This window comes from Gopherus evgoodei, chromosome 4 (assembly GCF_007399415.2).
Source record: "Gopherus evgoodei ecotype Sinaloan lineage chromosome 4, rGopEvg1_v1.p, whole genome shotgun sequence".
Lineage (NCBI taxonomy): Eukaryota > Metazoa > Chordata > Testudines > Testudinidae > Gopherus > Gopherus evgoodei.
The window spans coordinates 11,105,400-11,132,961 of record NC_044325.1 but is presented as its reverse complement, the minus strand read 5'-3'; the positions used below and the strand labels follow the sequence as shown (position 1 = coordinate 11,132,961).

The 27,562-nt window shown below is 46.4% G+C and overlaps 1 protein-coding gene and 1 non-coding gene across 2 annotated transcripts in view; both read left to right on the top strand.

Moving 5' to 3' along the window:
• Positions 1-5,994: 5,994 nt before the first annotated feature.
• DLGAP5 (DLG associated protein 5) overlaps positions 5,995-27,562 on the top strand; it is a 75,395-nt gene continuing 53,827 nt past the window's right edge. Inside the window, exons 1-7 of the mRNA XM_030562958.1 lie at positions 5,995-6,080; positions 10,300-10,550; positions 13,759-13,970; positions 14,583-14,672; positions 17,028-17,124; positions 23,002-23,103; positions 24,216-24,292. Coding sequence (XP_030418818.1) covers positions 10,310-10,550; positions 13,759-13,970; positions 14,583-14,672; positions 17,028-17,124; positions 23,002-23,103; positions 24,216-24,292 — 819 coding nt within the window. The 5' untranslated portion in view covers positions 5,995-6,080; positions 10,300-10,309. The remainder of the gene's footprint in view (positions 6,081-10,299; positions 10,551-13,758; positions 13,971-14,582; positions 14,673-17,027; positions 17,125-23,001; positions 23,104-24,215; positions 24,293-27,562) is intronic.
• LOC115651781 lies at positions 21,489-21,620 on the top strand. Its single transcript, XR_004000448.1, has one exon.

Here is a 27,562-nt window from a genome sequence, read left to right as displayed (position 1 = left end):
CCATCTGGCACTTTTGCATTTCAGTAGCCTTGGACACTGAGAGAACAGTAGATAAAACAAAATAGTCCTATCTTATCAGGACCTGGAGAAATTTAACTCTGTATGTATAAGATTAACCAAGTCACTATAGCTCTTGTATGGCTTCCATCTTAATTAATGGTCACGTTCCTCAAAGCATTTCTTTGTTGCATGTTACTAAATAGAGCAGTCCCTTATCTCCTTTTAATTTGCTTTCACTGTGACCCAGTTGGCTGCAGCAATCCTGCCCAGTCTCAGTACTGGATGTGCTGCTGATGGAGGAATGGAGACATAAAAGCCACGTTTGTGCTGGGAGAAGAATAATTTTAACACATGGTAAAATTTCTAAAGCACCTGAAGCCCTGGTCTTGTCTACACTAGAAAATTAGTTTAGCTGCATCAGTCAGAGGTGTGAAAAATCCACCCACCTGAGCAGTATAGTTAAGCCGATCTAAGTCCCCATCTAAACAGCGCTGGGTCTATGGAAGAATTCTTCCACCGATCTAGCTACAGCCTCTCAGTGAGGTGGATTACTTACACCGATGGGCAGAGGCAACGCATGGGGGGGGGCATGCAGGGTCAAGTGCCCCGCTCCCAATTGGTCTGCTGGGAGTGGGGAGGGAGAGGGTCTCTGTCCTTCTGTCCCTGCACCTCTCCCCCAGCACGTTTGGCCTCTCTCCCTGGCAGCCTGGCTGGGAGGCAGCCCCGGGCTCAGCTGCTGGGGACATGGGTCAAGCATGGCAGGGAGTGGGCCACCGCTGCCTCCCAGGGAAAGTGTGGTGGCCCCAGGCTGGCCATACGGTGTGGGGTTACTGGGCAAGGGAGACATGCAGGGCAGTTATGTGTCCTCCCCTTTAGATTGTGTCCCCCACACCACCCAGTATGGGGAGGCACCATTCTATATTGACGGGAGAATTCCTCCCATCACTGGAAGTAGTGTCTACATGGTAGTGCTGCAACAGCACAGCTGTGCAGCTGTGGTATTTTAAGTGTAGACAAGCCCATTGTGTAGGAGAAAAGGTGCTTTTTTCTTCTTCAGACAACTCAGTCAAGTTAACTCTATTGAAAATTCCATTTAGTACCAATACAGACACATTTTAACACTGGGAGGGTGATTAATCATTGAAACAATTTACCAAGGGTTGTGATGGATTCTCCATCACTGGCACTTTTTAAATCAAGATTGAATGTTCTTGTAAAAGATCTACTCTAGGAATTATTTGGGGGAAGTTTTATGGCCTGTGTTATACAGGAGGTCAGACTAGATTATTACAGTTGTCCCTTCTGGCCTTGTAATCTATGAGCATATGAAAACACCTAGGCTGTGACTTGATGGTCTAAAAATTGAACGATAGGCGTTAAACTGTGTCTAGCTTGGTGTTAAGTGGGGTTTTAAATCAAGTTAAACTAGCTTCTATTCTATATATGTTCTTATATAGCTCTCAGCCCCAGATTATCTGAGCACCTTTCAGGAGTGCATTAAGTGATTTGACTGTACTGTCACTTACTGTTTAATCTCTCATCCCTTCCCCAAGGGAAGAAGTGTTTGCAAGTGGAGTGTCTTGTTTTGGTAGGGTTTTGGTGGTTTGTTTGTTTTTTTTGGGGGGGTGGAGGGAAGGGGGAGTTGGGCCTGGGTACAGTATACTAGTTATTGCTGGGGGGATGTATGTGTACCCTGCTATGGAGATATCACCTGTGCATGGTGCTGGCATGAACAAAAAGATGCACAATTTACATTAACATAATCCTCTTCAAACAGGGCTATGGTAACACAAACTAGGTATCTTTTAGTTCATTCTGGTAGCATCCACACAGAGCAGTCAGAGCACAACGTTTTGGTGTTCTCTGCAGTCCACTCCTCCGTAATCCACACTGTAGCACCGTACAGACACAAGTCCTTTGTTTTGTTAGGAGTGCAGCATTTGTTCCTGGGGTTAATTCCTGCCTCTCCAACAGTTGTGGAAGGGAAACAAGGGGGGCTAGGCTCAGATGGAGACAAGTAGGGTTTTCTCAGGCACAGGACTTGGGATCCATTTAGCCAACCTTGGGCTGCCCCATCACAATTGCAACAAAGGTGTGCTTTTTACATCAAGACCAGCCGCAGCTCCAGGCACCAGTGCTCCAAGCGCATGCCTGGGGCGGCAAGCCGCGGGGAGCGCCCTGCCGATCCCTGTGAGGGTATCTAATCCATGTATTGCTGTTCCCATTCACTGTACCCATTCACCGTACCCAAGTGCAGCTAAAAATATGCTGATCTGTTAGGATATATAGATATTCAAGCCTGTCTGCAAAGGCCTATACTTTAAGAATTTAGGTGTATTCTTATCACTTAGCTAGTTACAGAGGTGTAAAAGAAAGACAATGATTTTGATTCTATCTGTTTAAGGGCCTTCTCTCATTGTGACAGTCTGAGGCCCTGTTTAGTCATATTGAAATAAGACAATCTGGGGCTGTTAGGAAGGTGATCCAATCTATCACCTCCAGAGAAAGGGAAGAGCTAGGCTCTTCCCTTTCTCTGGAGGTGATAGATTGGATCACCTTCCTAACAGCCCCAGATTGTCTTATTTCAATATGACTAAACAGGGCCTCAGACTGTCACAATGAGAGAAGGCCCTTAAACAGATAGAATCAAAATCACTGTCTTTCTTTTACACCTCTGTAACTAGCTAAGTGATAAGAATACACCTTACGTCTGTATAGGTGTAGTTGTGAAAACCTCGCTTCTGTTATTGTTTTGTATGTTTATTTGCATGGTCTCTGCCTGGTTCTGTGATTGTTTCTGTCTGCTGTATAATTAATTTTGCTGGGTGTAAACTAATTAAGGGCTTGTCTACATCACAAAGTTGCAGCGCTGGTGAGGGGGTTACAGCGCTGCAACTTAGGAGGTGTACACATCTGCAGGGCATCACCAGCGCTGCAACTCCCTGTTTGCAGTGCTAGCCGTACTCCCGTTTTGTCTCGGGTGTAGAAGATCCAGCGCTGGTGATCCAGCGCTGGTAATCAAGTGTAGACACTTACCAGCGCTTTTCTTGACCTCCGTGGAATAAGCAGGTATCCCAGCATACCTGAGGAAGCCTCTCTGGTAATCAAGCAGGTCTCCTTCCCCGGTTTGCTCTCGCGTTCCCCGAACCCCAGTGCAAGCAGGTCTCCTTCCCTGCGGTTTGCAGGGGAGTTCGGGGAACGCGAGAGCAAACCGCGGGGAAGCTGGTCTCCTTCCCCGGTTTGCTCTCTCGTTCCCCGAACCCCAGTGCAAGCAGGTCTCCTTCCCTGCAGTTTGCTCTTGCGTTCCCCGAACCCCCGAGCAAGCAGGTCTCCTTCCCTGTGGTTTGCTCTCACGTTCCCCGAACCCCCGAGCAAGCAGGTCTCCTTCCCTGCGGTTTGCAGGGGGGTTCAGGGAACGCGAGAGCAAACCGCGGGGAAGCTGGTCTCCTTCCCCGGTTTGCTCTCGCGTTCCCCGAACCCCAGTGCAAGCAGGTCTCCTTCCCTGCGGTTTGCTCTCGCGTTCCCCGAACCCCCGAGCAAGCAGGTCTCCTTCCCTGCGGTTTGCAGGGGGGTTCGGGGAACGCGAGAGCAAACCGCGGCGAAGCTGGTCTCCTTCCCCGGTTTGCTCTCGCGTTCCTCGAACCCCCTTGAAGCCGCCCAACAGCGCTGCAGTGTGGCCACATCTAACACCACTTGCAGCGCTGGTTGCTGTAAGTGTGGCCACACTGCAGCGCTGGCCCTATACAGCTGTACTAATACAGCTGTAACAACCAGCGCTGCAAAATTGTAGATGTAGACATACCCTAAGGTGGTGAGATATAATTGGTTAGCTAATCATGTCACACACTGTTAGGACTGGTTAGGTAAATTTTAGTAGAATGACTGTTAAGGTATAGGTGTGAATATTACTATATAAATTAGGGGCAAACAGGAAGTAAATTGGGATTTGAAAATAAGGAAGAAGTAACTTGGATTTAAGCTTGCTGGAAGTTCACCCCAATAAACATCGAATTGTTTGCACCTTTGGACTTTGGGTATTGTTGCTCTCTCTGTTCATGCGAAAAGGACCAGGGAAGTGGGAGAGTGAAGGAATAAGCTCTCTAATATGATCCATTATAAAAATATATAGGGCTCAATACCTTCACAACTTCTTACAACTTCCTTGTGGTTTGAAAGCTGAAATTATAAAGCCTAATGGGATGCTGGATTGAGATGCTAAAAGGAATGTTCTTACACTGCCTGCAAAAGATGCCTGTGTTCTATGCTTATTAATGTGTCTTCAACTTAGCAATATCCTATTTGGCAATATTGTTTTTTCAATCCACAGGCTACATTTTTGCAATGCTACCATGTGGCTGATTTTTGAATGGCTACTTTTATCTTTGAATGTTGTATGGCTCAGTTTGCTGCTGTTGATACATTTTCCATATGTAAGAATCATATTAAACACAAACCACCTCTTTACAGTTGAACATCAGTTTCTTCCAGATATGGTTACTAGGGAAAAAAATAGGGTTCGGGCCTGGTGTAAGTGTGTGGAGTGAAATTAGAAACTTGGAGGACACACAACGTGCTATGGGTGGGATTTTCAAAAGACTTCAACAGAGTTAAGCCAACGCTGACTACTTCTGAAAATCCTATCTTTGCCTTGTTGTTTACAAAATTACGCCCAGTTACAGTATATATTGTTGCTTAGGGTTGAACGGGAGCAGAATTGAAAGATCTTAAAGGTCAGTTTCCTGTTTGCTGGGTTTTTTGTTAGTTATATTGCTGAAGCATGTAGGACCCTAGTCATGGACCAGGACCCCATTGTTCTGTGTGTATAGCACCTAGAACAAAAAGAGAGTCCCTGCCACAAAGAGCTGATTGCTTTAATTCACCCCTATCCTTTGGATCCTCTATTGCTCTTAAAGGGGATACTATCGATTTCAGGCAAAATTCCCCCTTCCCCCTCCACAAAACGTTTATAAACATATTATGCAGAACAATATGAAGTTTGAAGGGTGAGAGAATCTAACCTCAAACCCTGCGCAAGATGCAGGACAGCCCTGCACTTCCAAGGCCATGACACCAGCTTCTCCCCAGCCTCTATACAGGAGATTGCTGTGAGCAGAAACAGTGCAGCGCAAGTCACCACGCTGTAGTCACCAGTGGCAAAGGCCCCGGGGGATGGGGGGTGTAGCACAGCCAGGCAGTGCCGGTGGTGGCCAAGGCTGCGCTAGAACGGCAGGGCTAGCTAGTGCCCAGTGGCAAAGGCCCCCGGGGGGGGGGGGGAGAAGCACAGCCAGGCAGTGCCGGTGGTGGCCAAGGCTGTGCTAGAACGGCAGGGCTAGCTAGTGCCCAGTGGCAAAGGCCCCGGGGGATGGGGGGTGTAGCACAGCCAGGCAGTGCCGGTGGTGGCCAAGGCTGCGCTAGAACGGCAGGGCTAGCTAGTGCCCAGTGGCAAAGGCCCCCGGGGGGGGGGGGGAGAAGCACAGCCAGGCAGTGCCGGTGGTGGCCAAGGCTGCGCTAGAACGGCAGGGCTAACTAGTGCCCAGTGGCAAAGGCCATCCAACCACCTGACATTACAGGGCCTGGTGGCATGAGTGCCCTTTGGGTGCAGAGAGTGGGGGTGGGGCAGGAACATCGGAGGCCCAGCAGCCCTGTAGCGCCCCCTGGGCGCACCCCTGACGCTACCCCGCCCGGGCTGGGACTGAGGCACCGCCACACAGCCCCCGCTTACAGCGTCGGGGGGCGGGGCTCACACAGGCCATTCCCCCTTCCCATGGGCCCGTGGCGCGACCAATCACAGGCCATTCCCGCCTCTCGCTGGAACGCGCCTGCTAACCAATGAGCGACACAGCGGGCGGGGCTCGGGACAGCCAGTGAACAGCAGGCACAGAGCTCGCGGTGTCCAATGAGCGGCCGGTGGGGGGCTCGGTGAGGCCAATGAGCAGCCGCCGACGGGCTGGGCTCAGCCAATGAGGTGGGCGGGGTGAGGTTTGAAATGAGCCGGGGCCAGCGAAAGGGGTGGTTGGTCAGCGCGCGCCTCCGGGTTGTGACCGCGTCGGGGACTTGGGGTCTCTCTGGGCCCAGCGCAGGTAGGAGGGGACGGGCGCGGCTGCAGCCCTGCTCCCTGCCGCCTCGAGGGGTCGAGCCCGCCCCCCGTCTCCGTGGGCCCTGCCCCTCCTGCCAGTCCCGGCGGGCGGCCTCCGCCCCACAGTCCCAGCGGCGGCACGGGGCGGGCTCTGTTCCCTGGCGGTGACCCCCCCACACCCACCCCCGGGCTGGGTGTCAGTACAGAGGAGCCTCGGGGGGGGGCAGAAACCAGCGCGGAGCGAAGCCGTTAACACCAAGGGTTGGGGGAAGGGGGGGCTTCCAGCACCTGGGGGGCGGAGCTACCCTGCAACAAGGGAGGTGACGGGGGGGGGGTTCCAGCACCTGGTGGGGGCAGAGCTACCCTGCAACAAGGGAGGTGACGGGGGGGGGGTTCCAGCACCTGGAGGGGCAGAGCTACCCTGCAACAAGGGAGGTGACGGGGGGGTTCCAGCACCTGGGGGGGCGGAGCTACCCTGCAACAAGGGAGGTGACCGGGGGGGTTCCAGCACCTGGGAGGGGCGGAGCTACCCTGCGACAAGGGAGGTGACCGGGGGGGTTCCAGCACCTGGGGGGGGCGGAGCTACCCTGCAACAAGGGAGGTGACGGGGGGGGGTTCCAGCACCTGGGGGGGCAGAGCTACCCTGCAACAAGGGAGGTGATGGGGGGGTTCCAGCACCTGGGGGGGCGGAGCTACCCTGCAATGAGGGAGGTGACTAGGGGGAGGGGTTTCCAGCACCTGGGAGGGGCAGAGCTACCCTGCAATGAGGGAGGTGACCTGGGGGGGGTTCTAGCACCTGAGGGGGCAGAGCTACCCTGCAACAAGGGAGGGGACGGGGGGGTTCCAGCACCTGGGGGGGGCGGAGCTACCCTGCAACAAGGGAGGTGACCTGGGGGGGGTTTCCAGCACCTGGGGGGGCGGAGCTACCCTGCAACAAGGGAGGTGACCTGGGGGGGTTTTCCAGCACCGGGGGGGGGCGGAGCTACCCTGCAACAAGGGAGGTGACGGGGGGGGGTTCCAGCACCTGGGGGGGCGGGGCTACCCTACAATGAGGGAGGTGACTGGGGGGAGGGGTTTCCAGCACCTGGGAGGGGCGGAGCTATCTTGCAACAAGAGAGGTGACCTGGGGGGCAGGGGAAGGGGAACACTAACTCCAGCGTACAGCTCCAGGGGACAATTCTCTTCTTGGCTCTGCTGGGGGACTTGCACCAGTGGCTTCACTGTGCCGTGCCTCGGTTTCCACACCTGTAAAACAAGGCTAGCAGTGCCCTCCTTTGTAAAGCACTTCACCATCTGGTGAGACAAAGCTCTGCAGTATCGTGATCACTTTCGCCATTTTCTGTTCTGCCTGGGGCATCCACACAATTGCCGATGCTGTTCTAAAAAATACATTGTGTTATGTGGCTTCCCTTCAGAGTTTAAACCAGCTTGGTTTGCAGATGCTACCTTGAACGTGTGGTGAGGGATTAAAACTTGGGGTGAGGATTGCTGCAGAGAGAAAAATACCAATGAATTTTTCACCCACCGCTTGTTCATATGTGTACTTTAATACAAACGTCCAGACCCTCAACTTGAAGTCTCCAGTCTTGAACAGCCCAGGACGGAGTGTAGACTTGACCAGAACATGCATAAATATCAGAGAAGCATCAGTTGTAATGACCAACTGGGGCCCAGGTTATGCTTCACATAGAGGTCACAAGTAAAGCAGGGAAAGGATCCTTATCCAAAATACTACAGTGATGGGATGCAGTGTTGTTGTAGATGTGTTGGTTCCAGAATACGAGAGGGAAAACGTGAGTGAGGTACCAAAGAGATGATGAGCTCTCCTTCCTGTCTGGAAAGGGTACTCACTCTGTCACAACTAAATGCAAGGAGAGATCCTTTAGCATAAGGGGTAAACAAATCTTCCAAGAACCATTTAAGAATAAGTGGGTAATTAACATCTCTGCAGTCATAACAAAGTTATGAACGTAAGTGCCCAGACTTGTCTTTTGAAGGTGTTGTGCAGGTTTTCTTTGAGTATGAGGACTGAGAAGTCAGATAAGGAGCCACCACTTTGTGAAAAGTAAGAGGAGTATTTGTGGCACCTTAGAGACTAACAAATCAGCATGTCTAGAACCCACAGATCTTGAGAGATGTATTGTGGGGGTGTTGATCAGCAGTGAAGATATGTCTGCATATTTTGCATCTGTTGTTCTGGCAGAGTCTGGTTCTGCTTTGAGTTGATGTATCCTGATCTGTGGGAGCTTGCTTGTGATGATGAGGTTAAGGGGCTGTTTGAAAGCCAGAAGAGGGGATTCGGGAAAGATTTCTTTCAGGATATGGTCACCATCAAGCTCAAAGAGAACCTACTCAACACCTTCAAAAGATGAGCCTGGGAGTTTAAATTCTTAAGTCTGCTAGACTCTCAAAAATCATGGACTCAGCAGAAATGCTAGTTTTGTACAACAATTTAACATACTAAGGGCTTGTCCTCACTTGAAACTACAGTGGCACAATAGTGCTTCTATGTAGATACTACCTGTGCCCATAGGAGGAGTTCGCCCATTGGTGTAGGTAATCCACCTCCCTAAGAGACTGTAGCTAATTCCTTCATCGACTTAACGCTGTCTACAGGGGCATAGATAAGTCAATTTAACTGTCATTCAGGTTATGGATCTTTCACACTCCTGACTGATAGTAGTTAAACTGACCTGATCATCTAGCCTAGACCAGGTCTTAACCATCCTTTGTTCTATGACTGCAGAGGTGTTAGTTGCCTGTTTCATCTTAAAGGTCTCTTGGAACTTGTTTACTCCTTATGCTAAACAATTTTTCCTTGTATTTAGCTGTGACACTCTGATTACCTCCTCCAAACCTGTTGATCTCTAGCTCTAAAGCTTGTCTCTTTCTCCAACAGAAGTTGGTCCAATAAAATATATTAACTTATCCACTTTCTCTCTGCAATGATGGTAGTTAATTATTATTTGGATTGCGGAAGCATTTACGGGCCCCAATCAACTGTCGTGGCCTCATTGTGCTAGGAACTCTCTCAACACAAAAGGTCCCTGTGTTGTACTTAAAGTACTGCACAGGATCTTTTTAGGGGGGAATAAGGCAAAGCACCACTTTTATTGGTAATACATGTATCAATCAACACTATATCATATGCATATGATATATATTACACTCATACACACACAAAAGCATACTCGTCTTGTTGTTACCAATTAGTTGCTCCCCTTAACTTCAATGGCCAGGTGAGTTAGGTGGGGGAGGGGTGGAGCCGGGCTTCTGCCAGTCCGGATCGATGCTCCCATGTTGACAAGATGAGACCCAAGGTCCTGTGCAAGACACCTCACATTTATAGCAGCTTCCCTCTCATGCAAATCCTATACCAGATTCAAAATCTGTCTGTGTCCCTTGGTCCTTTGTACTGCTTCTTTCTGGGTGTTGTCCCAATGCTGTTCAAAGAGGGTATTTTCAAAAGAAGGTGCTTGCTTCTAACCCCCAAGGCTGTCAATATGTCTGTTCTTCTTTAGTGAGCCCACTTGACAAGTTTTATTGTTGGTGGGTCTGGCTTCCATCCCCTCTCCAACTGTTGCAGCTGTCTGGAGGTGCTTGCTTTCCAGGCCTTGCTCATTCACACCTCATTCATTCATCAGAGCAATTGATTAAAAGGGGAGAAGGGGGAGATCTTATTCTACTCCTAGAAAAAAAAACATTTTTTTAACATTATACCAAGGCTTAATACAAAGTTTTCTATATAAGGATCTGATACAAAGCTGTGTGAAAATAGAGGCATAATAGAAAGTCATACAAAAGTTATGTGAAGATGCTTAATGCAGAAATTTTATCTACACCTGCCCCAACAAGGTCATAATCTAAATTGTCAATGGCTTCTAAGTAGCTTCTGCGATGTTTTGGTTTACTTATGATTCCTTAGCATGAATATGTGTGGTTGCATAGGACACTACCCAGTAAGGATAGCCAGGCAGGTACCAGTCTGGTGGCAAAAGCCTACCCTACCAGACCAGTAGGATGCCAGTGGTTTAGGATGCCAGTGGTTAAAAGTATTTTTAGTGTCTGATGCATATGGTTGTAGTGAAGAGCCATTACTGAAACTAACAAAATGAAGTCCTTGGGAAGCTTTCAGTGGCTACTTTAAAGGCTTTAATGTAAAATTACAATAAACCAGAACTTTATCATTTCTTATTTTCTAATTCCTTATAAACTTGTTCTAGGATCGTTAAGATGGCTGCTACTTCCCAGTTTGCCAATCGATATAGAAAGGATCTGAGCACAGAAACACTTAGAACAAAAGTTGCACGCAGGAAGTCACTGATTCAAAAGGAGAACAGACACAAGCAATTTGAAAGGAGCAGACAGTTTGGACTGGCAGATGTCAATATCCAGTTACCAAAAGAGAGGGGACTTCCTAAGCTGGATGAGACAAACGAAGTGTGCTCTCAGGAAAAGACCACAGCCAAACGGAGTGAGTAAAAGCTTATAGTACTGTTCAGCATTAAAATATTTCTTAAATTTCTTTAAGCTGGTTTATGGCTAAAGAAGCTATATTTGCAGTCATAGGGATTTAACTGTGTGTGGAGGCGAGCATTATAAATTGGATAATGGGAGATTTAAGTCCTTTGGCTACCAGTCCAGTTCTACTGACTTCATTGGATTGATAGATAAGACTAATATACAATTCTTCCCTTTTTCCCCCCATTTCAGTGATCATGGTTCATTCTTCAACCTTTGGATTTCATGCATATCTTACTGTGGGCACATTTTATTGATTCCATTTATAAGCTGCATAAGATTAGTAGATGTTTTAATAAATGATTAAAGACTGCTATAAATTGTCTAGCCAGCAGCTCAGTCATTTGCTTATCTCTGGCTTACAACCACCTATAACACCTTCCAATGTGCTTATAACACATACCAATGTCTGTAAAATGCTGTGGAGAATGCAGGAATGTTTTGGTGGTATTTTTGATAGTATGGGTGACTCAGTTTACCCACTGAGAGGTAATACTTGCACCTACACTACAAAGTGGTGGTTGAGTGTGGAAAAGAATCACACACTGCTAGCTGACATGGTTATGCTGGCAGAATTCCTGGTTTAGATGAAACTGGGTCAACAGAAGAATAGCTAAGCCAACAGAAGCAATGTTGCTTGGGGAGGTGGTGTGGCTATGCCAGCAGAACTCCTTCTGTTGGTGTACTGCGTCTCAGCCAGGGGATGCTGCCGGCATAGCTATACTGGCAAAGGCTCAGTTGTGTTGACAAGCCCTTACTGTAAGGTTGATTCCTGCTCTGGACATATAGCTGGATGTCACAGAAGGTACATATACACTGCAATAAAAACACGTGGCACTGAGTCTCAGAGCTTAGATCGATAGACTCTGGTTCATAGAGCTGGGGCACCAGGGCTGAAAATTTCGGTTCTAAACACTCTTTTGCATGGTTTTGGGTCCAGGTTGCAGCCTGAATGTCTGCTTTGTAATTTTTAGTCACTGCAGTCTGAGCCCAAGTCAGCTGCCACAGGCCAGCTGCAGCCCTGGGTCTTTTATTGCAGTGTAGATGTACCATAGATTAAAGGGTCTGGGTTGGAACAAGGTATCTTAACAAGAACTGGCTGGAATTAACACATGTGAATGACAGACCCAGCAACAGAATCATTAACTCCTAATGACTATCAGCCAAGAGCAAGTTACTTTCTCCAACTCTGCAGGGAAGCAGAGTGGAAAAGTCCTGGGGAGGAGATGTGACGATATTGTGTTAAGTGCACTGCTGCAGACATGCAGGAACTCAGATACAAGAGAGATTCCAGGAAGGCATAGCATATTGTGGTCATAGGAACTGACTCTGTAGGTGGGGGCGGGCAAAGGCTTGAGGGCCACATCTGGGAACAGAAATTGTATGGCGGGCCATGAATGCTCACAAAATTGGGGTTGGGGTATGGGCTCTGGGGTGGGGCCGGAAATGAGTTCAGGGTGTGGGATGGGGTTCTGAGCTGTGGCAGAGGAGTGGGGTGCAGGGAGGAGGGTGAGGGCTCCCAGTGAGGGTGTAGGCTCTGGGGTGAGGCTGGGGATGTGGAGTATGGAGGGTGATCAGGGCTGGGGCAGGGGGTTGAGGCATGGGAAGGAGTGCAGGCTCCAGCTGGGGGTCTGGGCTCTGGTGTGGAGCTGGGCATGAGCGGTTTGGGGTGCAGGAGGTTGCTCTGGGCTGGGATTGAGGACTTTGGAGGGCAGGAAGGGGATCAGAGCTGAGGCAGGGAGTCGGGGTGCAGAGAGAGGCTCAGGGGTACAGGCTCTGGGCAGCGCTTACCTCAAGTGGCTCCCAGAAGCAGCGGCATGTCCCTTCTCTGGCTCCTGCGCAGTCAGGTGGCTCTGCACGCTGCCCCGTCAGCAGGCACTGCCCTTGCAGCTTCCATTGGCTGTGATTCCTGGCCAATGAGAGCTGTAGGGGTGGCGCTTGGGGCAGGGGTAGCATGCAGAGCTGAGCCCTCTGGCTGCCCCATGCATAGGAGCCGGAGGGAGGTCATGCCACTGCTTCCAGGAGCCATGTGGACCAGCCTCCAACCCTGCTCCCTGTCTAGAGCGCTGGAGCAGGGCCATGCCGCTGCTGCTTCCTGGAGCCGTGTGGAGCAGCCCCCAACCCTCTCATAAAGCAGTATTCTCAGTCTGAACTCATTGAAAGAGTATTTAAATAGCTATGTGGGGGAGGGATAGCTCAGTGGTTTAAGCATTGGCCTGCTAAACCCAGGGTTGTGAGTTCAATCGTTGAGGGGGCCATTTAGGGAACTGGGGTAAAAATCTGGGGATTGGTCCTGCTTTGAGCAGGGGGTTCAACTAGATGACCTCCTGAGGTCCCTTCCAACCCGAATAGTTTATGATTCTAATAAATACCTTTAAAAATTGTGACTTGCTGCTCTGACATTGTTAAGGGTCTTTTTAACCAGGGAGAAACTAACTATGTAGAACAAACAATGAAACTGACTTGCACAATGCACAAAGTAAACTGAAAAACAAAAATATTTCATTTAGTCATCATAGGTGATACTTATATCAATACATACAAACTTTTCAGATGAAAGTGTGATTTTTTTTTTCCCCCAAGTTGGCATAAGTATATAATCTCTCACAATCTGATTTGTTCTCAATTACAAAACATTTCAGTTTTTTGGTTGCTTTCACTTCTTTTAATCTGACTTGCTATGAGATGTACAGATTCTGTGATTTGCTCCTCATTTGCCTTAAGGTTGCATCTGAATTCCATTGGATGGATACAAGTTTCACTTTTATACTATCCGTATCCATCTGTTGTTCCTTGTCTTTTACTTAGATTGTAAGCTCTTCGGGGCAGGGATTGTCTTTCTTGTTTGTACAGTTCCAAGCACAACTGGGGCTCTGGTCCATAACCAGGGCTCCTAGCACTAATACATAATAAATAATAGACACCCTTTGCTGAAACTCGTAATGCAAGCACAATCTCAAAGTAAACAGTGAGAGCAACTTTCTGCTGCAATTTCGCATCATTGTCTTATATCTTAAATAGGAGAATTCTAAATATTTATCAAATGATTTGTGTAATCTTCCAGGCAACATTAGTATTCTGGTCATGTTATACAGTACTCTCTCAAATTTTGTTAAAGTATCTTCAGAGTTTTGTAAAAGTCCATTTCTGTCTTTTCATAGAACAAACTACAAATGCAGCCATCAATAAAAGTGAAAATGAGCGCAAGGAAATGCTCCAGCGCTACAAAGAGGAAAAAGAACTTCGAAAACTAAAAGAACAAAGAGAGAAAGCTAAACGGGGAGTGTTTAAAGTTGGGCTATACAGACCTAATGCACCTGGCTTTCTTCCATTTGTACCACAGAACCCAGTGATAGTCAAGCCAAAGGAGAAGGTAATGAAGAGTAAAATTTGTACTGGTGTTCAGTGGCACATGTTAAATAATGCTTTATAAGTTTTTTCATTGTTTTATCTTGCAGTAAGAAATTAAGAGATTATACATATCATTTTTACTAATTCAAAGACAGTGGACTAACTTTATCACTGGTGTAACATTAATGGAGTCAATGTTATACCAGTGATGACTGGCCTGTTTTTTGTAAACAAAGTGGAATAGATTTCTATGATGTATAAACTTGCATTCTTGAACTGGGACAGAAGCACCTAGAGCTAGTCTGTACTACAAAGGCTTTGCCGGTATACCTGTACCTCTTAACAGAAGGGAGGAATATACCAGCAAAAGTAATTCTTTTGTCAGTAAGTTAAACCATGTCCCCAAACAATGTAAGCTATAGTGCAAAAGAAGTCTCTTGCTAGTATAAGATGCATCTACATGGTTTGGTGGTTATATAGCGCTCTCAGGGGTGTGATCAACTAGCATAGCACTGCAGGCAAATCTTTGTAGTATATGCCTGCCCGTAGTATGTCAAAGCCTTTTCTTAATTGCTGCAGCTGGGAAGAGGGGAAAGGAATAACCTAACTTCTGTTTCTTTGGGGATGTGTCTAGGTTGCTCCTACTTCTGCAAGGATTACAAGATCAAAGACAAAGAGCCAAGCAGAACAAACTGTTGTGTCAGCTAGATCTCAGCAGTCCATGGTTTGTCTTCTGGTTTTTTGTTTACAAATTGGGAGAATTAGATGTGCGTAATAACTGTGAATGTTGTAATTCCTTTAAAATCCCTAGTTTTGGATCACGTGTACTTGCATTCAAAACTTTATTGCCGAGCTGACAGTTCTAACTATTGTAAGCAAGCTTTACACATCAGGGTATAAACACTTGGTGCTGCCTGTTCTTGCTTCCACCTGCTAAATAATTTCTTAATATTATTTTTTCATAGAGAACAATTGCTCTACTTATCCGAGGGATGATATGTGATCACAAAGTAGAGGTGGTTCATGAGACAATCCAATATCTGGTTCTCACTATGGAATTTTTCTTGAAAACTCCTGTTCTAGCAAATAATGTAGTTTACAAACGTGTAGGATTTTTTTCTGTAACCATATCAGTCCCAGGATATTAGAGAGAGACAAGGTGGGTGAGGTAATATCTTTTATTGGACCAATTTCTGTTGGCGAGACAGAGAAACTTTTAAGCCACACAAAGCTCTTCATCACAGACCTGAAGCCACAGACCTGTGACTCAAAAGCTTGTCTCCCTCACCAACAGAAGTTGGTCCAATAAAAGATATTACCTCTCCCACCTTGTGTCTCCAACTTCTTTCTGCTCAGTTCATCTTTCCGTGTTTTAAATTCCTCTTCCTCCTCCTACCAAGTCTTTCAATAACCATTACTTTGGCTTGGAGAATTGGTGAACTATGATGAGCCTTGTATACAGATCTTTGAAGATAGATAACCTTTCCTAACCCTGTATTTTCTCATTCTACGTTACTTTCTGGCTTCATGACATAAATGGTTTGAGAACCACCCTGAACACTAGGTGCACTATAGGTGTTTACTTATACAAAACAGGCCATGGATTTTTATGTTCTCATACAGTGAAACAAGGCCCACGTCCAGACTAACCCGCGGCATCGGCGGGTTAAAATCGATTGCTCGGGGATCGATATATCGCGTCTAGTCTGGACGCCATGTATCAATCCCCGAGCGCGCTTACATCGATTCCGGAACTCCATCAACCCGAACGGAGTTCCGGAATCGACACGGAGAGCCGCGGACATCGATGCCGCGCCGTCCAGACGGGTGAGTACCTCGATTTTAGAAATTCGACTTCAGCTACGTTATTCCCGTAGCTGAAGTTGCGTATCTAAAATCGATTTTAATACCCTAGTCTGGACATGGCCAAGATCTCTTGGTTTTTAATGTCTCATTTAAAAGGTCCTCCTCACATATTACATTGCATACTACTCATTTAACCTTCTAAAGATGAGGGATTGAGTTAGCCATAGGGATAGATCCTAGGTGGGCTCCAGGGAGTCTAAATTAACAAATCTCATGCTTAGAATGCTAACCCTTCCTTTCTTTACTCTGCATATTGCTTTGCTAATTTTCACTGATGAAACTAGCAAATGTGTCAACTGAGCAGTTGTACAATCTGAAATGAGAACCCTCTTCAAGAATTTTTGAAGACTGTACACAGGTATCCCACTGCAGCACTTGACCTTCGGAATGTTGGGTCCAGGACCCAGTTTTGTTTTATTTTGTCAGCAAGAATGAGTTCAGAGTTTTGTCCTGCACCTTTCATGCCTAACTTGATTATCACTTAATACTTTATTAACATCAAAGGCTAAACTCTCCAAGTTACACTGTGTGCAGTTTACTTGACACCATGTTCTGCTTCGTTATGATTTGCTTCTTTATGGACTAGAGTACTTTGTGCATTTCAGGTGCAGTTAGTTCTGACCTCTTTCATGACTAACTTTCTCTGCTTTGAACAACTCTTCAAGGTTGAAACATTACAATATTGTCTTGCTGTTGGTGTAATTGAATGTTATAATTGGACTATCTACCTTTTTTGGGCACTACCTGTATATGTTTGGGGGCAACTTAATTTGAAATAATTTTTGAAAGAGATCACACTTTGACTCTCTTACAGTCTTGTCTTACATAATGTGAACTTATAGTAGAGATCCTTCAAATGTAACTTTCACTCTATGTACTAAAAGTTTTCTGAGAATTGGCATCTAACTTGCCTTACATGTGCATAAAGGTCCAGCAGAAATCAGTACCCACTTCCAAAGTAATTTAGAAACCTAGTTCAAGGACTCGCTTCACCCATCCAGTTGAGAAAGGGTCAGAAGTATAATGTAAAAATTGAGAAGTGTCTAAAATGGGCTGTTTCAGTTACCTTAATCTCTCCTTTTAAACACTTAAAATCAGCGAGACACTAATCAGTACTTTCTAGAAGAGGTACAAAGGAAGTATGAAAGATGGGGAAAGAATTAGTCTTTATTTTTAGAAAGGTGAAGTTTCACAAAACATACCTTCTTTATAGATCTATGCTGACCATGCTACCAATGGACATAGCATGCGCCCTACCCAAACTGGATGCAGACAGACATGTGCAGACAAAGTGACTGAAAAAAAGAAAGGTAGGAATGTAAAATGGTTTGGAACGTGAAAGGGGACACTGGGTTAAAAGGTCATAGCATTGGGACGTGGATTGCCTGACATACTATTAACCATGAAAAAGTGAATTTTCAGTCCAATTTACTTTTTTCCTATTTGCATTGTGGTTTTTTTTTTGCACTTCCCTCTGCTTGAGCAAAATGGACTGCTCAGTTTCACTTTGTGAATACTGCAGGGCAGGGCTGGCTTTAGGCCAATTCAACCAATTCCCCTGAATCAGGCCCCGCCCCTAAGAGGGCCCTGTGCCCAAGCCCCAGTATGGTGTACGGGCAAAAGCCGGTGCACTGTACCAGGGTGGCCTGGCTTCCCTAGGGGGCAATTTAAAGGGCCTGGGGCTCCCAGCAGGGGCTGGAGCTCAAGGCCCTTTAAATTGCCACCAGAGCCCCACTGCTGGAGCCCTGGGGTAGAGCTGCGGGGTTCTGGGGGCTATTTAAAAAGTCTGGGGCTCCCGTTGCTTCTACTGCCTTGGCCCTGTAAATAGCCACTGGAGCCTCGCCGCTTTCCCAGGGCTCCCACAGCTATTTAAAGGGCTAGTGCGATAGAAGCAGGGGAGCCTCGGTCCTTTAAATAGCCGAGGGAGCCCTGTGGTAGTGGGGGGCTCCAGGGGCTATTTAAAGGGCCGGGGCTCCAGCTGCTTCTGCTGCCCTGGTCCTTAAATAGCCACCAAAGCCGCACCGCTTCCACAGGGCTCCCTCGGCTATTTACAGGGCCGGGGCAGTGGAAGCAGGGGAGCCCCGGGCCCTTTAAATACCCTCGAGCCCCAGGCTGCTGCTGCTACCCCAGTGGGGGAGGGAGGAAGAGGGTACACTTACTGTACAGGGTGGGATGTACCCCCTGTACCAGCACCCTCTGCCTGCAGCCAGCCCCCGCCCGCACCAGCCCTGCACCCTCTGCCTGCAGCCAGCCCCTGCCCGCACCCCCTGCCCTGTCTCCAGCCAACCCCTGCCGCACCCCCTGCCTGAAGCCAGCCAGTCCCGCACTCCTCTGTCTCCAGCCCTGACGACCCCTGCCGCACACCCGTGTCCCTGCCTGAAGCCAGCCAGCCCACCCCACACACCCCTGTTTCCAGCCAGCCTCACACCCCTTCCCCTGCCTGCAGCCAGATCATACCTCCAGTCAGCCCCTGCCCTGCCTCCAGCCAGCCCCATGTCCACTGGTGCCCTGCAGTTCCCGGGGCAGTAACTCTGCATGCCTGCTTCAATGAGGTGGGCAGGGAGCAGCTGGGACCCACACATGTGCACACCCTAGGGTGACCAGACAGCAAGTGTATGAAAAATTGGGATGGGGGTGGGCAGGTAATAGGATCCTATATAAAGAAAGATCCAAAAATCAGGGATGTCCCTATAAAATCAGGACATCTGGTCACCCTAGCACACCCCCAGGGAGTGGCGGGGACCCACACATATGAAATGGAGTTCATTTCTAGTTCAGGCCCATCTTTTTAAAAAAGAACTTTAGGTAGGGTTAACGTACAACTGTATTTTCCTGGACGTGTCAGGCTAAATTATAAAAATTCCTCCTGGGAAAATATGGATGTATGGTAACTCTATTGGTACAAAAAATACATACTGTGGCACATCCTTTAAATAGGACTTTTTATAAGGAACTGGTTGCTAAGAAATGAGAGGTTTTTTTACCTGTTTTTTTTTTTAAGTCATCCCTACCAGGGCCCTGCTGAAAATGTTTGAATTGGACCCCGCACTTCCTAAATCCGGCCCTGCTGCAGGGGATGTTATTTTCAGATTGTTCTGTTCAGATTTTCAGGTTGTTGCTTATACACTTTGTAAGAGCCTGTGCTCCAAAATTTTGAGTCCACACTTTCAGCACAACCCAGGCAGGACTTTCCATAGCTCTTGATCTTTTAACTGAGTCATCTGTAGGTGTGCACCCTCTCCATACCCATACTATCTATGCTGTCCCTGTGTTCAAAGGTTAGATTTTTTTTCTCCCCTAACCACAGTCAGTGAAGTTGTGCCTGTCGGACCGTCTTCAGCCATGCCTGATTTCATGCAAAGCACTCCAGCATCCCAGCCCCTCTTTCTATATCCTTTGACCATTTTTCTTTCTTTGGTTGTGCCTTGAGAGAGATTTCAGATTAAATCTTTTTTTTAATTTGACACTGGCTGCAGCTTGCTGCATTTTTTCATGCCTCCAGGGTTTCATTCTTTTTCCCTATATCCCGATTATACCTTCTCTTGCCCTATGTTGTGGCTCCATCGTATAGTTAGTGCACCTCTATCCAAATCATAGTTTGCCTTCATGGTTTTGGAACAAAGCTGAAAGTTCTAATTATTGTGAACAATCAATATGCAAAATACACTCACCACCAGTAACTTCAGGATAGGTTTGTCAAAAGCCTTCAATACAGCGAGGTTGCTATTATCCAGTCTAGAATAGGTTGCAAATTAGACTGGAAAAAGTGGTTTTTTAAACCAAAAAGGCTGTTCAAACCAAGATAATGTGTAAATATAGGGGTTTTATTAAGTAGTGTGGACAAAAATATCTGTCCATAGAACATCTTGTCATTGAAACAAAAAAGCTTTAGAGCAGGCCGGCACAACATGTGGCCCGCGGAGTCTCACTGTGCAGCCCACGGCCGGGATTCAAAGGGCTCTGGGCTGCCTGCATCCGCAGGGAGCCCAGAGCCATTTAAATCCCAGCCACCAGGTCTGGCTTTAGGCCAATTCAACCAATTCCCCTGAATCGGGCCCCGCCCCTAAGAGGACCCCACGCCCAAGCCTCAGTACGGTATACCGGCAAAAGCCAGTGCGCTGTACCAGGGTGGCCCAGCTTCCCCAGAGAGCAATTTAAAAGGCCTGGGGCCTGAGGCAGGGGCTGGAGCCCCAGGCCGTTTAAATTGCCACCATAGTACCACTGCTGGAGTCCTGGGGTAGTGCTGTGGAGCTCTGGGGACTATTTAAAAAGTCCAGGGCTCCTGTCGCTTCTACTGCCCCGATCCTTTAAATAGCCACCGGAGCCCCACCGCTTCCCCAGGGCTCCCTCAGCTATTTAAAGGGCTGGGGCGGTAGAAGCAGGGGAGCGCTGGGCTCTTTAAATAGTCCCCAGAGCCCTGGGGTAGCGGGGGAGGGGGGCTCCAGCTGCCTCTGCTGCCCTGGTCCTTTAAATAGTCACCGGAGAGCTGCCACTTCCCCAGGGCTCCTGGGGCTATTTACAGGGCTGGGGCAGTGGAAGCAGGGGAACCCTGGGCCCTTTAAATAGCCCCTGAGCTCCAGACTGCTGCTGCTACCCTGGTGGGGGAGGAAGGAGGAGGGAGCACTCACCATACAGGATGGGCTGTACCCTCTTTACCTGCACCAGCTGCCCACAGCCAGCCCCTGCTGCACCCCCTGCCCACACCAGCCCCCCATCTCCTGCCCTGCTTGCACTAGTTCCTGTCTGCAGCCAGCCCTGCTACCCCCTGCCCGCACCAGCCCCACACCCCCTGCCTGGCCTGCACCAGCCCCTGTCTCCAGCCAAACCCTGCTGCACCCCGTTGCCTGAAACCAGCCAGTCCCACACTCCTTTGTCTCCAGCCCTGTCAACCCATGCCACACCTCCCCTGTGGCCCTGCCTGAAGCCAGCCAGCCCACCCCACACCCTCTGTCTCCAGCCTCCCCCACACCTCTTGCCCAGCCTGCAGCTAGACGCTACCTCCAGCCTCCTCCCCCCCGCCCCACCTCCAGCCAGCACACCTGCTTCAATGAGGTGGGCAGGGAGCAGCTGGGACCCACACATGTGCACCCTAACACATCCTCAGGGAGTGGCGGAGCTCATTTCTAGTTCAGGCCTATCTTTTTAAAAAAGAACTTTAGGTAGGGTTAACTACATCTGTATTTTCCTGGACATGTCAGGCTTTTTGGTTCTTAAATCGCCATCCGGGAGGAAAATATGGATGTATGGTAACCCTATTGGTCAAAAAAATACATACTGTGGCAGAACTTTCTATAGGGAACCAGTTGCTAAGAAATGAAAGGCTTTTTTTTACGTGTGGTTTTTTTTTTCAGTCTTCCCTGCTGGGGCCCCGCCTAAAATGTTTGAACTGGGCCCCGCACTTCCTAAAGCCGACCCTGCCAGCCACGGCTGGGATTCAAAGGGCTCTGGGCTGCCTGCAGAGCTTTCTGGCCACGGCTGAGATTTAAAGGGCTCAGGGCTCCCTGGCAGCTGCAGGCAGCCCAGAGCCCTTTGAATTCCCGCCGCAGCTCCAGCGGATGGGCTGGGGCTGGGATTTAAAGGGCTCGGGCTCCTCTCAGCGGCAGGAGCAATTGGCTTTGCATGCCAGAGGCAAGAGTTCATATCCCCTGTGAGATATTATGACAATTAAATAAATGTGGCTGTATTTGGTACTGGTTGCATTGGTGAGTGGTATAATGTGATCCTAACCAGTTGCATACGTTAAGAAATTATTCTTGCTGACAGTATGTCTAGTTATTGGACTTCCTGTGTGATGGCTCCATACACTTTTAAAACATGCAACGTATGTTTTTAGAGTGTGATTTCAGTGTAGGCACTGGTGTTTTTAAATATCAGCGTGATATAGGTGCTTTAAATACCTTAGATAATTTGTGTGTAATTTTCAAACTCACTTAAAAATCTCAGTAGTTTCCAGCATTGATTGCTGTAAATCACTGGTTTTAATTACTTAAATCAGCAAGTAGCAAATGTTGATTTAAATAATTGATTTTAGTCATGCTTTCTATTAGTACATCAGCTATTTTCTTAAGGTTCCTAATTTACTAGATAACAATCTGAGTAAAAAGTCAGTTGTCAAGCTGCATTTGGAAATTGTAATTCAATTAAAAACATGCACAAACAGCATTTTAACATTGTTTTTCATTAAATAAAACTACCTTAACTGTGTTGGATACATAAGGGAAAAAGTGAAACTAAAAGTATTCCTAGTAAGCTTTTCTGAACAACGGGAGGCAGGGGAAGTACTCTTATTTGGGAAAAACAAAATATCAACATTGACTCCATTATAATGATGGAAAATGATATAGATATTTGATACAATGCATGACATATATTATATCATTTTTTAGAAACTTGACCTCCAAAGTTACTTTGACTTGTTAGTGTGTGTAGTACAAAGGGCACGTAGATTCAGCATATTTTTTATTTATTTAAAAGATTTAAATAAGTGATAGTAAATATAGACCTTAGCATAGTTTGTCATAAATTTAATTGTAAACAGATTTATTTTTGTTAAAGCATATAATTAATTTTTTAAATAAATCAATAACTTGTATCTACTCAGATCCTATGCTAAGTGTATTTGAAGACTTATCCTTAGAGGAAAGATGGCTTTGTGGTTAAGGTACAAGTTTGGGATTTGGGATGTCTGGGTTTAATTCCGAGCTCTGTCATGTACTTCCTGCGTGAGCCTGGGCAAGTCACTCTGTCAATTCTATGTCTGTAAAAAAGGAGATAATATTCAATTTTTCTTACTTTGTCTTTCTGGTCTATTTCGATTGCAAATTTTCAGGACCAGGGATTCTTACTATGCATATGTACCTTGTGTGTCTAGCTTGATGGGCTTTGATCTCTTAGATGGGTTTCTAAGCACTGCCATAATACATTCTGAGCTTTGCGCTGTCTTTGGCAACTCAAAGCATTGTCCTAATGCAAGGATTGATCTCTGCCGTCAGTGCTCTGGGAGCACCAACTTCATTAGCATAGAGAAAAGTCTGGCGACCTGCATCTGGTGCTGATGCCAATGCATTTACCTCGGTCTTTTATAAAACCAGAACTTTGGGCCTAAATTGATTGATGATATCCTTTTTAATGTTGCCTTCTTGCAAGTTATGGTTAAATAGCCTTGGGAATTATGATATTCCTTGCAGTGGTGATGCAACCTGAAGTCCCTACAGCCTCAAATGTAAGAATCACCAGAGCAACCTCCTCTACTCTGACCAAACAGGTGTCAAAGCCAGCTGCCACCATGAGTAAGTGAAGCAGTAAGACTCCAATATTCTTGGTATTCATAGAAAAACTATTTCAGCTTGTACAGCTAAGACGTGGTGTTCAGAAGTGGCACAGAAAACTTAATATGAAACTGGCAGATAGAAAGGAAGGGTCTAAATGTGGAAATCAGTAATTTCTCCTATGAAAAAAGGTCTTAAAACAGCAGCCTCCATTTCAATGTTTAACTCCATATGCAGAAGTCAACATTAGAGAGAGTTAGGGGAAAGTACAGCAATATGGAAGTATTTATACCTTATGTTAATTAAAGGCTGGCACACTTGTGCTTTTTCTTATCTGGCTTAATGTCATACGAGTTGGTTGTATAACCATTATAAGATTTAGGTTCTAAATTGTCTAGTAACAGAAATCAAAAGAAATACATTGTCTGATGTAGGGGCTGCTCTCCATCTGTGTTTGTACATTGCCTAGAACAGTGGGGCCCCAATCTTTGGGGCTTTGAGAGAAATGTTTAATAATGTTATCCCTTCTTGTTCTCAATATAGCTGTGGTCAGAATGTAACATTTTCTTTCGCGCTGCCCATTATGCATGGAATGTACCCCCTGAATTAAACAGGCCACTTCCACTGTTGTGATCATATGGATGGCTAACATCAAGTAATAATGCATGACTTTAATCCTAATATGTCCATGTGGCAAGAGGAATGTAGGTCAAATTCTGGACTCAAAACTATTTGACAATGTCACTTCAATCTTTAAGGAAATATTGCAGTGTTTATTTTTAGTGTTCTGTCGTTTTATCTGGAGGAAGCTGGAGTAGTATAATTCTTTAGCTAGTTCAGTATTAGCCCTCTGGGGAGCTAAAAATCATTTCAAAGATTAACATCTTGTGTTTTAGAGGGGGAAAAAATCTGATACTGATTCTTGGTAGCATGGCTCTTGTCATACTGCTAGATCCTAGAGCATCTCTTTGTATAAACTATGCAACTTTTCTTTACTCTTTCTGTAACCATTGTGATATGCTGTTATTTTTTTACTTGTTTATGTTTTCATGGTCATATAATAACTTGAAACTTCTTATGAAAGATGCTGTATAAATAAGCTATCTGTTTTAATTGACATAGAATCTGTTCAGCCTTAGGTAACCAACAACAAAAAAAGACAGCAAGTAGAGGAAAACAGCAAAAAGAGGTCAAAGCTGAGGATGTAGAGGTATGTTACTTGATATTTGTAAATATGAAAACTGAACAAAGGGTATTAACGGATTCAGGAGTGTCTACAAGAAGCAACTTGTAGTATATAGGCACTGTAGCTAAAATAGTGACCACTGCTTTGACTCATGTCTTCATTGGTCTGCTTGCAATTTGCGGGTTAACTTGTAACTACTGTTGCATTGTTTTTTTTTAAATTTTCATATTCATATATTTAGGCTTAACTCTTCATATTGTAAAGCTTCAGAAATTCTTGCTTACAACCAGACTTCAGATACTCGATGTGAGCAATATTAATCCAATTTTAGTATTCTTATTTAAAAGACCACTGCCCTTGCTACTTTGATCAGAAAATACTTTACCATAAACATGGTCTTTATGATATGTATTTAAGTGGACATGGGAACTTTGTATGGAATAGGGTCTGTAGTTATTTCATGAGGAAAATACATATACTTCCAAAACAGTTTCTCAGAATTGGCATATGTAGTTTATAGCAATGTACAGATTAAAAGTTTGGCTTTATGCTTTTATAGAAGAGCACATGCACCCTTACATGAACTTTACATGCACGTCAGTAGTTTTTGAGCAAGTTGGGTTGCATGCAAAAGTATTCTGCAAAAATCCCTAGACTTGTGCACGCACATCCAGGTGTTTTGTGCTTGGAATTTGTGAACAAAACTGCATGTACACTTTTAAAAATAAATGGGCCTAATTTTTTGTTATAGGCCAAGCCTATTAGGCTTTTTGGGAGTCTTAGTTAATATCTATTTGAGTGTCATACTGTTGTATGTCTTAACTGGTACTTGCAAGATCATACTTGACTAGGATAGTTTTAAACACAAATGTAGCTACAGAAATGGCATGTTCAACTAGTTTTTGTGTGATCAAATGTACAGTGTAATCATGCTCTTTCAAAAACTCCTGGTATTCCAAAATGTTTTGGAGGAGTTGTCTGGTTCAGATACTCCTGTGCATTTTCAACATCTCTGGCCAAATCGTGCTTGCTTAACTGTGTGTAACCACAGTGACTTAATTACTGGTCATCAGCCCTAATTTAAATTAGTATAGAGGCATTTATTTGGGATATGCAGATATTCACCTTCTATATGCACACACAAAACTTCACTTGCTGCGTCATAAGGAAACAGCATGCAGAGTACTTTGTTTCTTAACTACCACTTCAAAATTTAGCACAATATTCCATTCCTCACTGAGGCCTGTACTGAGAGTTAAGTAAAACGGTCTTTGAATTGATTGAACAAGTGTCTGAACAAGCTTTTCATGCTTATATAACTGAAAAAAATTTCAGAAGTTGCCAAAAATCATCTTCAGATTGAGTATCTCAAAATATCTCAGCTTTCTGTGCCAAACGTTTAACCCACCGAAAATGGGGTCTAGAATAAGCCACCCCAACTAATAACACACATTCTTTTTAGGGTGGTTGCGGATGTGTATTCCATTCAGGTGTGCTGGAGAACTTTGCCTAGTGATACCTGCAGGGGCAGTACTCTAGCCTCTTAGCCCCTCCCTGGCTTATTTAAGGGTGGTGCCACCCAACTCTCCTCGGTTCCTTTTTATCACCTGCCACTAGAGCTGGAACATTCAATGTGGTAGTTTGCTCGAACTGTTTTTGGGGCCTTTATTGTATATAGTTTAGTAGTACACACAAATTGAGTCACAATAGTTAGGATAGACAGACAGGGTATGTCTACACAGCAAAGAAAAAAACATGGCTGGCCCATGCCAGCTGGCTCTAGTTCCCTGGGCTCAGGCTGCAGGGCTCTTTCATTGCTGGATAGACTTCTGGGCTCGGGCCAAGCCCAAAATCTGGGACCCTCCCACCCCGCAGGGCTCTAGAGTTTTTCTTCGGTGTGTAGACATATCCATAGTTTAACCCAAGGGTTAAACTTTGTCAGTCCTGTGGGTTGGCTGTCCCTACTAGTGACCCCCACGCGCAGTGTTTGTGCCTGGGAAAAGGGCACATCTAAGGAAGGGTGTTCTGTCTTTCAATCATTTAAAAAGAGAACATTGGTGACAAGCTATTTGCATCCGAAGCACAGCAGCTTTTAGAGCAGGCCATGAGTCCCCTGTTCTTCCCCCTCCCCCCTTGGTACCAGGGACCTCCACAGACTGTTCAGCCCTGCAGTCTCCTTCAGAGATGACATGGAATGTTGCTTCTGACACAAGGTCTGGTGCTCCACATAACAGAATGAAGGATTATTCCAAGGAAGAGGTCCAACAGGACGGACCAAGGCCATTCCAGGACTCAGGGATTTCCACTTAATCTTCTAAGAGGAGCGCTGGCTGGCACTATAATTCCTCCAGTATGCAGGATGGAGCTGGGCTGTCACCGCTTCCCAGTACTGCAACGTGATGAGCTGGACACTATACCACCAGCTCCAGTATTGGCCATGACATCTGTTGAGTCCAATACCATGTCAGGGTTGGCACTGACTGTACGCCATTAGCATACAAGGCAGTGTCAGACCTGCTCTGCCTTTCCTAGCCTGATTCCCCAATATATCAAGAGCATTTGGCAGCCAGGGATGCTGCTTCTGCTGTGCCCTCCGCACCATGAGATTTGATCGCAAAGATGTCTTGTCTTGTTTGTCAGCGCTATATTCTACTCTGCCTAAGACTCAGAATTCAGAGTTGTGGTCAACATCCTTTTTCTTAGCATCTATACCAGTAGTCCGCTTGCTTTCTTCAGCACCGACTATGCCTTTGCTGCTGACCTCATCTTTGGGATTGGTACCTGTGATGAGTTCTTCCTCGCGTGCCCCCCCCCTGCCCCTAGGGTGCCACCTGGAAATGGGGTACCACTGAGCCTGCCTGAGTCACCAGCCTGGGCTCCCTTTTCACCCTGTATGGGTGTGACAAGCTGCATACACATGCCCAGTCTCTCTCTTTCACCAGCACACAGGTAGGGACACATCCAGCTGCAGCTACACACACAGATACTGCATGGGAAGTCTCAGCTAAGGCACCTCCCAGTTCCTAAGACATGCACCCCCCTTTGGAGGATAAACCCAAAATTATACTGTCTTGTGCTGCACCGGGAACTGTATGGCATAAGCTCATAAAATTCGCTCCTACAGTCAATGTGGAGAGAGAGAGAACCTGGAGCAGAAAGCTAATTTCCACACACCAGTTTTAGGCAAAACAAAAACAAGTTTAACTACAAAAGATACCTGTTATATGATAAGTGATAGCGAACAGATCAAAGCAAACTGAGCTTAACACACTAGACAGATAGGATATGAATTAC